The 16,282-nt window shown below is 32.8% G+C and overlaps 1 protein-coding gene across 4 annotated transcripts in view; it reads right to left on the bottom strand.

Moving 5' to 3' along the window:
* The window catches only part of KANSL1L (KAT8 regulatory NSL complex subunit 1 like), a 139,055-nt gene that overhangs the window by 16,594 nt on the left and 106,179 nt on the right, over positions 1–16,282 (bottom strand). For all 4 annotated transcript variants that reach the window (XM_032859902.1, XM_032859903.1, XM_032859901.1 and 1 more), the window contains exons 7-8: positions 5,452–5,617; positions 2,420–2,527 (exon numbers count right to left, since the gene is read on the bottom strand). In XM_032859902.1, the coding sequence (XP_032715793.1) occupies positions 2,420–2,527; positions 5,452–5,617 (274 nt within the window). The remainder of the gene's footprint in view (positions 1–2,419; positions 2,528–5,451; positions 5,618–16,282) is intronic.

Below are 16,282 nucleotides of genomic sequence, written 5' to 3'. Positions count from 1 at the left end.
CTGATTTTACTACACACATCTTGTCAGAATTATTATAATGTTTAAATGTCTTAATATAATCGGAAAAAATAGTAAATATTTAGCAGAGTATCTACACATAAGCACTCCGTAAATGTTACTTATGATAATAATTTTTATTATCACCATCAAATACATCTTTTTTTTCTTCTAATTTTTTTAAGTCAGGACTTTTAACATTTAACTCTTTAATCCATCTGGAATGTATTTAAAATAAATTGAAGATGGATGAACATTAATGTACTATAGGTGTACTATAGGAGGTAGAAATCTTTTTTTTTTTTCCAAAAAGTCATTGTTTAATCCACTGATTTTAGAACAAACTTAGTTGTTCTAAAACATGGACTCTGAGCCAGAGTGCTTGGACTTGAATTCTGACCCTATCACTGTTCAAATGTGACTTTGGGAAAATTAGTCAAGGAAAATAATAATAATATGAAAATTAGTCAAGGAAAATAATAATACTCACTTTACAGGATTGTACAGATTAAAGCAACCAACAGATATAAAGCCCTTCAACCATTAGTGGCGTGTAAGGAATGCTTCATAAGAATTACTGTTATTATTTATTGATGAGGCCATCCTTCCCACACTGATAGGAAAAACCACATTTTTATCATATAGTGGCCAGATGGGTCTGTCTCTAGGCTATTTAGTTTCCTTGATCTGGCTTCCATCAACACCACAATAAAATAATGCTTATAGCTTTATAATTTTGTTATCTGGCACTTCCCTTTTACTTCCTTTTTGTTACCTGGCACTTCCTTTTAAAAATTCTATTAGCTAGTCAACATTTTTTTTCTCGCAGATAAACTTCAGAATAACTTTGTTCCAAAAGAAAAGAAGAATACTGGCTCAGTCAGTTAAGCATCTGCCTTTGTCTCAGGACATGATCCCTGAGTCCTGGGATCGAGTCCCACATTGGGCTCCTTGCTCAGCAAGAAGTCTGCTTCTCCCTCTGCCTGTTACTCCCCCTGCCTGTGCTCTCTCTGACAAATAAATAAAATCTTAAAAAAAAAAAAAAAAGAATACCTCTATGATTCTAAGTAATGTTATAAATTAAACTGGGGGGAAAAAAAACATCTTAAGTTCCAATACTGTCCTCTTTTTTTTAAGAAGTGGGCTCTATGCTGGGTTCGGAGCCTAACGTGGAGCCTGAACTCATGACCCTGATATCAAGAGCTGGACACTTAACTAAGCCACCCAGGTGCCTCAGACAATACTGTCTTCTGATAAGAACAGGTTATTTCTCTCTATAGGTACATATTCTTGTGTTCCTCAGTAAACTTTTTAAGTTTTCCGTGTGTAGGTCCTTACTAAGTTTAATTAATCCTAGATATTTTATATTTTCAATTAATGTGTCTAGTAAAATTCCTTCACATATTCTAACTGGTTATTACTGGTATTTATAAAAGCTAATTTTTGTAAATTTATTTTAAAATCTACTTTTCAGAACTCCAATTCTAACAGGCACTGAGTGGACTTAAGTTTTTGAGGTAGATGATTATTTCATCTGGAAGTAATTTCTCTTAGTTTATATGGCTTTTTTGATGTTAAGATTTTCGCTTTGTAGATAGTCAAAACATGTTGATGTTTTTCTTCCTTCTGATTGTTTCCAAGCACAATGTCCCTGCCCCCATTCATAATACTCATAACTATTTCATTATAACTCTTCTAGTTTTATTTTATAATGTTAGTGTTTTATTTCATCAAATTCTTGGAACCAACTAGAATTTATTCTGATATATGGTATGAAACAATTATGTAAACAAAATTTTCCCCCAAAGACTTACTATTTATTGAATAATACTCCATGTTCTCATTGATTTACAATTTTTCCCTTATATAATAAAGTATAAGCTATATAGTCTGCTTCATGGATTTACTTTCTTAAATGTATACGAAATCTATTCTAATAACTATTACAGATTTTTATTATGTTTCCATATGTGGTTAGGATAGATTCTCTTAATACTTTTTCCAGCAGTTACTTTTGTATTTTCCCATTTATCTTTCCCAATGGGCTTTACACTTAGTTTGTTAAGTTAACCAAATTCTATTAAGACTTCAAGTTACATTGCATTAATCATATATACCAACAGGAAGAACTGATATCCTTATCAATTCCCATCCTCTAGGAATGCTGTATTCTCCATGTGTAGATTTCCTTTTATATTTATTAATAAAATTTCATAATTTTCATTAAGTATCACATTTCTTATTAAGATCACTCCTATGTATTATCTGTTTGTGTATGTGTGTAATTTGTAAAAAGTGAATATTAAAAATTAAGGATTTACATTTTGTTCCTTTGTTAAATTTTATTTCCTTAGAAAGCAAAAACAGTAAGTATCTGAAAGATGTAAAAACATATAAAGTACAAGATTTGTAAATGACATACCAGGTGATGGAGATATGACACAGTCTCCTACAAATTTATTTTCAGCAAGATCTCCTTTTATTTCAGTCTTTTTAAACAATGTTTCAAAGTGAAAATGAAGAGGCACATCTGGAAAAATAAAGTAAAAAAAAAGTACTTTTAGTGAATACGATTTTATATAGATTCTAATATTAAGATTGCTTTCTTTCTCTAAGTAGCACATACGCTTAGAAAAATAAGCAAAAACTCGAACTGTCCTATCAGAAGTGGCAAAATACTTCATTCAAGCATACAGACGGCAGTATTTTGGAAATTACTGATTATATGCACTAAATAAAAACTCTAATGATGACTAAGTTCATAAACCTAAAAATAATAGATAAGATGATCAAAATTATAAGCATTAAGTACTATTCCCAGATAAAAACAAATGTATCCAAAGGTCTTGAGTAAAACATACATCCAGACTTGGCTCACTCTAAGTCCATTCCACCCTGCCCATACAACATTTACATTTGAAATAATGAGGTTTCAGAAAGGTATGTTTCAAGTACTTGAGAGAAAAACCACTATAATTCAGAAGCTACCTTTGATGAAAATACTAAGTTTCACATTCCCTTAGTTTACTAGTATTATGAATCACAAAATATGCTTTTACAAAGATTAAAACACATTTACAGACTAGCTCTCTTCCTTTAAATAGAGACTTAGATGTCAATTCCCTATATTCTGTATTCTTACAACCAAAAGAGGAGCTAAATAATAAAGTAGATGTGCTTCACATTTATTAAAGTTTTTCTTCCTCAATCAAGAATACAAAAACAAAACCATCTTCAAAAGTATTTAATAGAGACACCTAAACTTCTCCCTAAGAAACAACAAGAAATATTTTATAAAGCAGTTGCTATATTGAAAGTTTTGCTACTGGAAAAAACACTAATTATGAACACCTAAATCAGAACATACCCAAAACAGGTCTGGATTTTAAACAAGAAGTCTCTCTCCCTTAAATATTTTAATAATAGATCCAACTCAAGTGTGGAAAAATATACAAAAAAAAAAAAAAAAAGGTTCATGCGTTTCAACATGGAGTGTCCTCCAAAGGGCCAGAATAGAGGTAGGAAAGATTTCAATCCTAGCACTACTATACTATGACCGTACAAAAATGAAACTAAGATTACAAATCAAATATGTTATTTAAACATTTCAGGAATCCAATATTTTCCAATTACTAAAATGTAAGTTTATTTCTCCAAAGAAATATCACTTACTATTATAAAGTAAATATCACCTATTCTACCACTGTTCGTCATGAGTTGTGAGAAAACATGATGTAACTAGTGAAGAACCTTGTTCCACCCATATACCTTCCTTAGTCCCCACAATCTGAGCTTTGGGGTTTTATAAGAATATTTCATAACACTTTAATACACTTACTAGTTTACATTTCAGTTGTCTCAAATGAGAATGCAAGTACTTTGAGGGATTTATTTGTATTTATACTCTTAGTACTTCGTAAATAGTAGGTGATTTTTGTTAAATGAATGCAAGAAGAAATGAATAACCCAATTAATAGGTGGGGAAGTTAATCTTAACTTACTGGAAGGGACATAAGAGGATTAAGTGAAGGATAATTATGCCAGCTATCAGGGTTATATCTTCAGAGAAATAAATGCAGCAGGAGAAAACAGACGGTGAAGAGTAAAGGTTAGAGTGTGGCTCTGGAGTACGTCTACCTCACATCAAATCCTGCCTCCTTCATTTACTAGCTGTATAATATTGGAATAATAATTTAACATCTCTAAGCCTCAGTTTTTTTGTATGTAAGATAAAGAGGAAAATATGAAAATAGAGATGAAAACATCTCTAAGCCTCACTTTTTTATATGTAAGATAAAGAGGAAAATATGATGGAAGAATTATACAAGAAAATGTAATGTGCTTACAGGTATGCTAAGCCCAAATGTTAGCTGCATTACCATTGTTATACTTATCACTGTTTGTTTCTATTATTAAGCTTTCCTTAAAGACAGAATACCATAGTTCCTGTCAGGAACTTAATTCTAAGTATGGTGTAGCTAAGGAACCACTCGAATAATGGTAAAAAAAAAATAAACTAAGATTCAGGATTCAGGGCAGGAACAGGTACAGAAAATAGTGCTTTACAAAAAGGAGCAGTCCCTGGATGATGAAAAAAAAAGCTGGAAAGGAAACAAAAGCCCATCTGAGATGTCTTCCCTTGAAGAGAAGAACCTGAGATAACCAGTGTGAAGACTGTTTCTTTTCTGACCCTCGTATCTACTTCATTTCAATATAGAAACAACTGGAGGGGTGACTGGCTGCTCAGAAGAGCATCCAACTCTTGACCTTGGGGTTTTGAGTTTGAGTCGGGGAGGGGGGGCACTGCACATAGAGATTACTAAACAAAAACCCAACCAAACCAAACAAAAAAAAAACTTAAAAAAAAAAAAAAGAAAAAGAAAAACAGAAACAACTAGAACAGTTCCAACATAAACCAAGAACTAGAAACTTAAAGGGGTATGGGGCTGTATGTGCCTCATTCACTCAGTTATAGATTATAGATTCTCTCGAGGTTCAAAAGATGATATACCTAAAGATGGGCAATTTCTTATCTGAGGAAACTCAATGTTGAGTATAAGCAGAGGAATATTATATAGCAGAGAAAAATCCATGCAAGCCAACACATTAGGGGGAAAAATAAAACCAATTTACTGAGAAACATTTCAACAGCATAGTCACTTTATCAATAAAATTCTAAAAATTTAACAATGAAAAGATCAAAAGTTAATTATTTCCCAATATAACTCAAAATGGTTTCCAATGAATTTAAGAATCAACTTGCAAAAACGGAACAAAAACGGAACATTAACTCACACAATTAATACCTCTATGAAAACTGTTTAGTTCTAATATCCAATGGCAAAATAATTGATAAAATCTTATTCTAGATTCCTTGTACCTATAGGATTAGACTTCACCACAGAAAATATTCAGAGTTTACTTAGAATTATTTTTTTTTATAAGTAGGCTTACCTGATGGCAGTGATAGGACAGAATGGAAAGAGGAGTCCAATTCTGATACATGTTCTCTTAATATCTGAGATTTTGAATTGTGTTCACAGCTACTCCAAGTTGAAGCTGATTGCAAGCAAGGCATTTGTGTGGTATTTAAAAACGTTGTTTCTTTTGAAGGCAAAGTCTGCAAAGAAAAAAAAAAACACTTCATTTTTGCTTAAAAACTGAATCAGAGAGGGTATACTAGTTATAGAGTACAGTATCTGAATGACACTAGCAAGTCCTGGCTTAATAAGTCACCTTAGAGAAAAAGCTTGAAAATGAAAAGGGTTTATGAGAGGTTATTAAAGACCATAAATGTGATGAGATTTCACTAATCTCTTTTCAGATTTTCAAAAAGAAGAGCAATGTCTGTGAAAACGGGTCTTCCCCTCAGCTTATGAAATGAGTTTGAAAGAAAGAGAAATGAGTTTGAGGAATGTTGGGTTAAAAGAAAATAGCTATATGCCACAATGGTGAGAACTGCTAAGAGCAGGTGCTATGTTAAGATTAAGAATTGTGCAAACTGTTTTCTTCCTTGCAATCTGTTACAGTCAGTGAATGAAACTTGAATCCCTGCCTTAAATTCCAATGCCAGACAATGTCTACACTGGAATTATTGTTAAGTACTATGAGCACTGTACATGTTTATACTAAGTAAAACTTAATACATTAAAAAAGATAAAACACACACTATATGCTACATGAGTTTGTGTTTCTGAAAATAAAGTTAAGATTTGAGTCCAGGAATTTTAAGAAAACCACATTGCTAAATCAAGAAAAGCTATGTTGCTATATTAAGAAATACATATTCTGTTTAAAAACTGGATTTTAGGGGCACCTGGGTGGCTCAGTTGTTAAGCGTCTGCTTTCGGCTCAGGTCATGATACCAGCATCCTGGGATCAAGCCCCACAATGGGCTCCAGCCCCCCATTGGGCTCCAGGCCCACACTGGGGGGGGGGGGGGTCCCTGCACAGCAGGAGGCCTGCTTCTCCCTCTCCCACTTCCCCTGCTTCTGTTCCCTCTCTCACTGTATCTCTCTGTTAAAAAAATAAAATCTTTTTTTAAAAACCCTGGATTTTAAATTATACTTTATGGTTATAAAATTAGTATACAAAAAAGATCTAAACAATAGATAAAATATTTTAAAAATTAACAGAGCTCATTTATACTCCTTCCCTCCCCCTTAGCCTCTACCTCCTGTAATAACATTTGGACTTATTTTGTTTTTTAATCTAACTGATATTTAAAATGCTTATAACAACAAAGATCTTTAGATCCTATTTTTAAATGCTTTTATTTTATAAACTTACATTAGGTTTGTCAACTTTCTTGAGTTTGAGATTCCTAGCTAACCTTGGCAATTTCTGTTTCCATAGCACCTTAGGCATATCTATCATAGCATTCAACTAGACTTCCTCTGGACTACTATTATTAGCTCCTTGAAGGTTGGGATTAGTATTTGTTCAATCCTGTATTCGCAGAAACCTGACACAGTCCCTGACACATGGTTGAAACTTGAATGCTAACTAACTGAATTTAATCTTATTTGCCTTAATAAAAATTTAAGTGAATACAAACTCTCAAATGCATGTTTGCCTGAGATTACTTCACTGGGGAAAAAATAGTTCCTGTTAATATATGCTAAAATTTATCATGTAGTGACTTCTGTTTACATTCCACTAGCCAAGCCCTAAGTCATACCTAGCTGCAAGGAGGGTTAGGAAATGCAGTCTTTCTGGGAGGTCAAATAAACTGCTGAGTTTTTATAAAAAGATATCACATTTATACATGATTATAATAATGTGATTCATTTCCAAGATTTATTCTAATGACGTTTTATGTATATACTTATGAGAACAGTTGCTGTTTCTTACCTTTACAAGATACGCTGGTACTCTGGACTCACTCTAGAATTATTTACCCTTTTATGATGTACTTCAGAAAGGTATAAAAAATACTTAAAATTACAAAGAAAAAAATGTGCTAACCTCCCTTTTCCATATATGGATAGAGTGTTATGAATAAAAGGTGATAAAATCTGAATATTTACCATATAATTAGTTTTCTCTTGAAATTTTTCCAAATCCAGGAAACCCATTAGCCAATTTGAAACTATCCTAAATAATTATGGAGACAAGTGAGGGGCATCTAGGAAAAGGCCTTTTTGTTCCCTGCAGAGAAAGTGAAGCCCAGGAGGCTGAAAAGGAATGGATGGAAAAATAAGAGAAAGACCAGGAGATTCTTGCCAATAAAAATTCATATGTCTAGAGGGTGTGATCAACAGTACCATATGCTGCATAAGATTCAAGCAAAATAAAGCTAAAAAGTATCCACTAAGCTTTTTAGCTTTAATAATGAAACATTTCATATATACAAAAGTATATAATTTATAGGGAAGGCATAAAATTTTAAAAAGACAACTATACTCACCATCCTATTTCAAGAAACAACAGTACCAAGATCATTCTGCTTTCCCCCTCCTGTCCTAGCCGCATGAACCTGCGGCAGAAACTGCTACTTTCTTCCCAATACCTGTGCTCTCATTCTCTCTCTTCTAGAACTCCTGATTTTCAGCTAGGCATATTTTTCAAGTCTCCTTGGATCTAAAAATTACTATACAATAGATTAAGTCTAGCCAGAAGACCATGAAGAGAAGTCGTAAGTGTGACTTCCTTTTTAAGGTCACTTACTCCTCCTTTCTTCCACATTACACATGAAATGTAACTGGTGGTGAGCCACCATAACCACGTGGATAAAGAGCTCCAAAGAGGAGGAGCCTGGCTCCTAGATAACCATGTAGAACCTAACTGTCATGCCTAGGATATTTTCAACCTGTTACAAGACAAACTTGTGTCTTGCTTATGTCACTATGTGGGTTTCTGTCAAATGCAGCTGAACCTGTACCTTAGCTAACACAGCGTGCCTCCTTAATCACATATTTTCTCTCATACCTCCAGAAGTCGCTATCTTGAACTTTAATTTTATCGTTTCCTTAATTTCCTTTATAGTTTTTCCACATAAACATACGTAATTCTATATAACTTTTTAAAATCTGTATGCTTTAAAATGTATTTAGACAGAATACTGTTAATGTATCTGCTTGCTGTATTATGTACACGCAATGCATCATTCTCCTGTTTATAAATATCTAGAGTATTTCTTTTTATTATTATGAACAATGCTAGTATGAATATCTTATTTGTCTCCTGGTACATGGCCATAAGAATTTCTCTGGAGTATACTGCTAGAAATGGAAATGCTAGGTTAAAGAAACCCATGAGTGCACAGATTCAACTTCACCAGATGATATCTTGTATTACAAAGTAGTCTTACCTAAATTTACAGTCCAACCAAGCAGACCCTGGATCTAACTGCTTTAGATTCATGCCAACAGGCATATTGTCAGATTTTACTTTTGCAAATCTCAGAGCATACAAATATTATCTCATGGTTGAAACTTGCATTGTTCTGCTTACAAGTTGACCACCTTTTCATACCTAAAATTGGTCATTCAGTTTTCCTTCTTTTGGGAAATACATATTTTGCTGATTTTTCTCTTGGAATGTCTTTTTCATACTGATTTTTAATGTTTTCTTTACACACTCTAGAAAATTACAAATCCTTTGTAGGTTCTATACAGTGCTCCCTGTCTGTTCTTCTCTTTTTACTTTCTTTGCAATGTCTTTTCATCAACAGATGTTAACAAATGTTTCCTTTACATATAGTTCGCACTTTGTGTCTGTATGAGGAAGTCTTTCCCTACCCTAAAGTCAAAAGATACACTTCCACTTTTTTCCCCCTACGTTTTAAGGTTTTGCCTTTTGTATTTAGGTCTTTACCTGAAACTGATTTTTTTGGTGCATGATGTGAATCCAATCTCAATCTGATTTTTTTTCTTATATGAATCATCAACTCACCGAACACTTTTTATTGAACATCCTCTTCTAATTGATCTACCATGCTACCTGTTTTATATATATACACCACATTCCATGTATGTGTCAAGCTATTTCAGGAATCTCTAATATTATACCATTTGTGTCTATGCTAATAATCAATGTCTTAATTACTACAGTGTTTACATCTTGATATATGATACTCCAAGTTTCTCCACCTTGTTTGTCTGGGGTGTCTTCGCTATTACTGGCTTTCACTCTTCTGCAAAATTTTAGAAACAGCTTAATTTCCACCAAAAACCTGCGGAGTTTTCTACATTTCATCTGTAAATCACTTGGGAGATGTTCGATTTTGGTATCATAACTAAAGGTTATCAATCCATGAATATAATATATATCATTTATTTAGGTCCTCTTTAATTTCTTTCAATAAAACTTTATCATTTTCTTCTCTAAAAGTCTTCACAGCTTTTGTTAGCTGTATTTTTCTAGGCACTTTAGTATTTATTTTTTCAATTGTAAAAGAATATAAAAATAAAATCGACTTTTATATTTTGAGCATAACCCACAGCTTTGCTAAACTTCCTTTTTTAAAAAACTTTTTTCTAGTAATATATTTGTAGTTTCTTTTAGATTTCTATTATCCAAATATATTATCTACAAATAGTGACAGTTTAGTTTCTTTCAATTCTAAAATTCTATTTTATTTTATCATATTTAGAGGGTTCTAGATGGGCTCACCAGTTTAGGGATGATTAGAAATGACCGAAGAAGACATTCTTTTGTACCATATTATAAAGGAAATGCTTTTAATTTCTAAGAATCAAGAATTATATAGATTAAGAATAATTGTAGATTTTTTAGGGGGGATCATACTCTTTATCAGAATATGTTCATAGGCTGCCAAAATATTTTTTTAAATATATTAATGTTGAATTTAACCATATACTTTTTGTGAACCCATTAAAATGATTACACCTGGTTTTCCTTTTTAAATTTAATAATGTGGTGAATTAATTAATAAAGTTTTAAATGTCAAACCAAACTTGGATTCTTCTTGAAGAATCTTGCTGGGGTTTATCAATTTTTTTTCAAAGAACCAGCAATTAGATTTGTTTACTTTCTATATTGTATAGAAATTTATTGTGTATGTATGTTTGTTTTATATTTCATTGATTCCTATCTTGATTTCTTTGGGATCAATCAGATTTATACACTTTTACTTTTTAGTGGTTTCCCTAGAGATTATAAGTGTACATTTTTAACATGTATGCTTTTAGAAAATAATATAAATTATTTCTTTTATCATTTCCTGAAAACAATAAGACATTAGAATACTACATTTACTCTCCTCTTTCTGTATTATTGTTGTTGCCATTTTAGTTCTACATATGTTCAAAACACTACAATATATTACTATTAGTATTACTGTCAAAATTTATATTACCCTTATACTTATCCTTTCTATTGTTGTTCGTGCCTTCCTACAATTCTGTGTTTCCAGCTAAGACCATGTTTCTTCTTCCTTTGCTATTATTATATGTAGATTTGGTGTCAAATTCTCTCCGTTTTTCTTTATCTGAAAGTTTTGTATATTATCGTTTTTAAGGGATTTTTTTGTGACTACATAAATTCTAGGTTTTGTTTTTGGTTTTTTTTTGTTTTTGTTTTTTTTCATTTTTTCTTTCAGCATTTTAAAGATACCTTCATCTCATCTGGCTTTCACTGTTTCTGGTTAGTAGTTAAGTCTTATTGTTGCCCTGATTTAACAGTAATATGTCTTTTTTACCCTGATTATTTTTAAAAGTTTCTCTGTTTTTCACTTTAGCAGGCTTACCATAATATGCCTTTATATAATTTCTATATGTTTGTTCTTTTTGAGGTTCACAGAACTTCTAGAATCTACAGGTTAATGTCTCTTTTTAGTTTGGGAAATACTCTATTACTGTTTGTTCAAATGTTACTTCCACCCTATTCTATTCTCTTTTTTCTCCTAGACTTCAAAGACATGGTTAGATTTGGTTAGATTTTTTTTCACTGTTGCACACTCCTCTCTGCTGTGGTTTTTGTATTTTTAAAATTCTTTCTTATCCCTATGCTTCCACTTGGTATTTTATATTATTAATAAGTCTTTTAGTTTATTATTCCTTTCTTGTTATCTAATTCGTAAATTCATCTAGTGAGATATTATTTCACATGTTGTTATTTTTCAGTTTGAAATGTGTCTAGGAGTCTCTTTTTAAAAAGCAGACTCCCAACTATCTGGTGAAAGAGTCTGTTTATTTTTTCTAATTGTTCTCTATTTTTTTTTTAAATTTCTTAGCAGCTAATTCAAGTATCAAAATCACTCAACAGTCTGATGCTATTGTGTTTTTCCTCTTGAAGTCTAGCCATGTGATCTCATCTTTTGCAATACCTAGTAATTTTTTTAAAGATTTATTTATTTAAGAGAGAGGGCGAGAGAAAGAGAGCAAGAGCAGGAAGGGCAGAGGGGGAGGGAGAGTCTCAAGCAGACTCCATGTGGGGTGCAGAGCCAGACACAGGGCTCCCTCCATCTCACAACCCTGTGATCATGACCTGACCAAAACTCAGAGGTGGAAACCCAACCAACTGTGCCGTCCAGGCTTCCCGCAACGCCTAGTAATCTTTAACCGAATGCCAAATGGTATTTTTTAAACCAAAAGTCTCCATATGATGTAATCTTTCTTTAGAGAGAGTTTGCTCTCCTACTAAGTAGATACAGTGCAGATTTCTCCTTTTTAATCCAATGCGAGTGTTCCTCAATTAAGTCTGGGTTGCAGCCCTAGTATGGTTAATGTATCCGATTTGCTCTTGGCCCTTCAAGGTTTTCAACTAAGTGTTTGATGTATTTTATAAAATTTCTCCTGATGATCCATACCTGAAGATAAAAAGTCTTAGGGTAAACTGAACATCACCCTGCTTTTAAGTGGCTTTTTTCATTTATGTTTTTAAGTGTCCTACTGCTCTGTGCAGCCCCAGTATTCAGCAAATGTTGAGAAGAACAATGGTCAAAATGTTCTGAAGTGAAAACTAGCCATGTGATTCAGGTATCCCAAAATGCCACCAAGAGCATCCCCCATTGGTATCATCTACTAGCATGTCTACCAACTTTGAAAAATCTTGCCAAAGATCTAGGGTAAAAGTGGTTGCAGAAGCCAGCTCTCCTGGGTGTTTCCTTCTCTGAAGACATATATATGTTAGATCTTCTCCTTTAACCTCCACATTTATTCATCTCTTTTTACATTTTCCAATTCTTATTTCTCTACATCTATTTCATTCACATCTATTCCCCAATACACCATTCTCTCTCCAGTTTTGTCTATGTACTCATACCCATTGTGAGGCTTGAACTCATGATTCCAAGATCAAGAGTCACATACTCTTCTGATGAGCCAGCCAGGCACCCCCTAACTTGTTTTTCTTAAACATATTGAACTTATGTGTAGTATTAAGTAGTAACAGCACCTGGGTGGCTCAGTCAGGTTAGGCATCTGTCTTTGGCTCAGGTCATAATCCCGGGATCCCACAATCAAGTTCCACATTATCTCTCTGATCAGCAGGGAGTCTGCTTCTCCCTCTGACCCTCCCCACCTCGTGCTTTCTCTCTCTGTCTCTCAAATAAATAAAATCCTTAAAAAATAACTTGATTTTACATTCTGTATATGATAATTGTAACACTGGAAGTTTGCCAGCCTGGAACATGAGCTTACCTATTTTAAAATCCGATTTTTGTCTACTTAAGTCATATCTGAAGCATGATTTCAGACTTTAAGGATATAAGAGGCCTAGTCTGTTATTAAAAATTCTATGGAGACACTATTTTTTCCATTTTTAGTCAGAGCCTAAGGCAGACGAAGGCAAGCTCTTTGCATCTCTGTGTAGTAGGTTTGAGTTCTAGTTCACCCATTAACAAAGTGGGTAGCATTTGAAGGCCCTTGGCTTTATGCAGGATTTCTAATATGCCTCCTCATATCTCCCATGTTCTAGGTTTCAACTCTAGTCCATCTCTATTAAACAAAAATTTCTCTCTTTCCCTCCCTTCATTTTCAATTCTGAGGATTTCCATTTTTCTAGTTAGATTAACCATGCATTGCATAAAAATTTTTTTTTAATATTTTACATTCTAATATTTTGTATCTGGAGGCTTTCCTAAGAACTTATTCCACCACATTGCTGGAAGCAGAAGTTCTGCGTTAGATCTGGCAACTAAGAGATGACTCTGACCTTTAAAAGAATTTTTCAAAAAAATGCTTTTGTTGGTCACCATACTATAGTAAAGTGAAGAATGAAATAAGAAGTCAGAGACATTGCAGTGCTTCTCAAGGAACCCAACATTTGAAAGAGATAAATACAAACACTTTTCAAACTTATTGTGGAGGAAATAGATTAAACAATGGTTAAATGAGATATGCTATTAAAAAAATTAGTTTTGAAAGGAAAAAAAGTCATCTCCATTTCTGTCCATGAAGTGGTATAGCTATGCTGCTTACTTCAAACAACTGTTTTTCAGAATTTGGACACCAGGCAGCATATAAATGTTATCCCTCAGAGAAGAAAACAAATGATGTGATCCTATAAATCTAATAGCTTTTTAGATAGAGGTATGTTCCTAAGACTTTGGCACAAGGCGTTGGGGTGGGGTCCAAATAAAAGTATGATAGTCTACCTGATTTGAAGAGACATACATTGAAGTCTGGGGAGAGAATGGTAGCTACAATTTATAGAAGAAAGTGCCCTAAGTGAGGAAGCTATTCAGAGAAAGGGTTCCAGAAATCTACATGGGGTGCTTTTTAATCATTTGTCAAATAGTAATCTACACATGCATAGAATGAAGCAGAAAGGCCAGTCTAAGAACAATTAACTTGGGGGCAGGAGAGGAAGCAGGAAAAAAGAACAAACAACACATGGGAGAAATAAACACCAAAATGGTAGACTTAAACCCAACTATATTATAATTACATTAAATGTAAATGCTCTAAATAATCTGCTTAAAAGGCAGAAACTTTCAGATTAGATAAAAAAGACCTAACATATACTGTCTACGTGAAAACCACTTTAAAGTTATATATAAATTAAAGTAAAAGTGTGGAAGCAGATATACCACCCAAGCACTGATCATTAAGTTAGTATTCGTGAAAGCAGATTTCGGGAATATGGACAAACACATAAGCATAAAAGGGTCAAATCAAAAAGACATAAAAATAAAACTATACATCTATGCAGGTACTAACAAAACCAAAATATATGAAGCAAAAATGGAAATAACTAAAAAGAGAAATAGACAAACCCAAACTTATAACTGGAGATTTGAACCAGATAGGAAGAAAATCAGTAAGGATATAAAAGACTTGTCTGGCATTATCAACTAAATAAACCTAATAAATGTTTAAAGAAAAACCCATAAATAAAATAATATATATTCTTTTCAAGTATGCATGCACTATTCACTAAGATAGACTACATGACAAGCCATAAAACAAATCTCAATAAATTGAAAAGGACCAAAATAATACAGAGTATGTTTTTGTAATCACAATGTAATTAAATAAAAAATCAGTAACAGAAAGATATTTGGAAAATCCCCAAATATTTGAAAATTAAACAAAATTCAAAACAATCTGGATCAAAGAGGAAATCATATGAGAAATTAGAAAATATTTCAAATTAAAACATATCAAAAATTATAAGATGTTAAAGCAGTGTTCAAAAGGAAAATTATAGCTTTCTGTGTTATATTAGAAAAGTAGAATGAAAATCAATGTTTTTAAGCTTCTACCTTAAAAGAAGTTAGAAAAAGAGATGGAGGTGAATTAAACCCAAAGTAAGCATCATTTACTTATGATACCATAATAGCCAAAACCCAGAAACAACCCAAATGTCCAAGAGCTAATTAATGTATAAAAAACTGTGATATGGTCACAACTATGATATCATACAATGTAATACTATTCTACTTTATATTCCATTTTTCTCCATGCTGGGCATGGAGCCCAATGTGGGGCTTGAACTCATGATCCTGAGATCAAGCCCACATTCATAGATTGGGAGAATTACTATTTTAAAATGTCCATATTACTCAAAGTAATCTACAAATTCAATGTAATCCTCATCAAAATACCCAAAGCTTTTTCCCACAGAACTAGAACAAACAATCCTAAAATTTTTATGGAAAGACAAAACTCCAAATGGCCAAGGTAATCATGAGAAAGAAGAACAAAGCTTAGAGGTATCATGCATGCAGGTACCAAATGATACTACGAAGCTGTAGTAATCAAAACAGTACAGTAGTGACACAAAAACAGACTTATAAATCAATAGAATAGAATAGAGGGTCAAAACCACACTTACATAACCAATTAATCTATGACAAAGAAAGCAAAAACATACAAGGTAGAAAAAATAGTCTCTTCAATAAATGGTACTAGAAAAACTGAACAGGTACCTGCAAAAGAATGACATACTTTCTTATACGATATACAAAAGTAAACTCAAAACAGGTTAAAGGCCTACATGTAAAATCTGAAACCGTAAAACATCTTAAAGAAAACATAGACAATAAACTCTTGGACACTGGTCTTAGCAATGTTATTTTTGGATCTGTTTCTCAGGCAAGGGCAACAAAAGCACAAATAAACAAGTGGGAGTATATCAAACTAAAAGGCTTTGAAATAGCAAAGAAAAAAATATCAAAAAATGAAAGCAACATCTACTGAATGGGAGAAAATATTTGCAAATGATAGATCTGATAAGGAGTTAATATCCAAAATATATAAAGAACTCATACAACTCAACACCAAAAAAAAAACAAAAAAAAAAACAAAAAATCCCCAATAATCTGTTTAAAAAATGGTCAGAGGACCCAAACAGACATTTTTCCAAAGAACAGATG

The sequence above is a fragment of the Lontra canadensis genome, unplaced genomic scaffold (assembly GCF_010015895.1).
Source record: "Lontra canadensis isolate GAN:19392208 unplaced genomic scaffold, GSC_riverotter_1.0 scaffold18, whole genome shotgun sequence".
NCBI classification, from domain to species: Eukaryota; Metazoa; Chordata; class Mammalia; order Carnivora; family Mustelidae; genus Lontra; species Lontra canadensis.
Note: the sequence above shows the minus strand (reverse complement) of the source record. Positions and strands in the feature narration are given on the sequence as shown.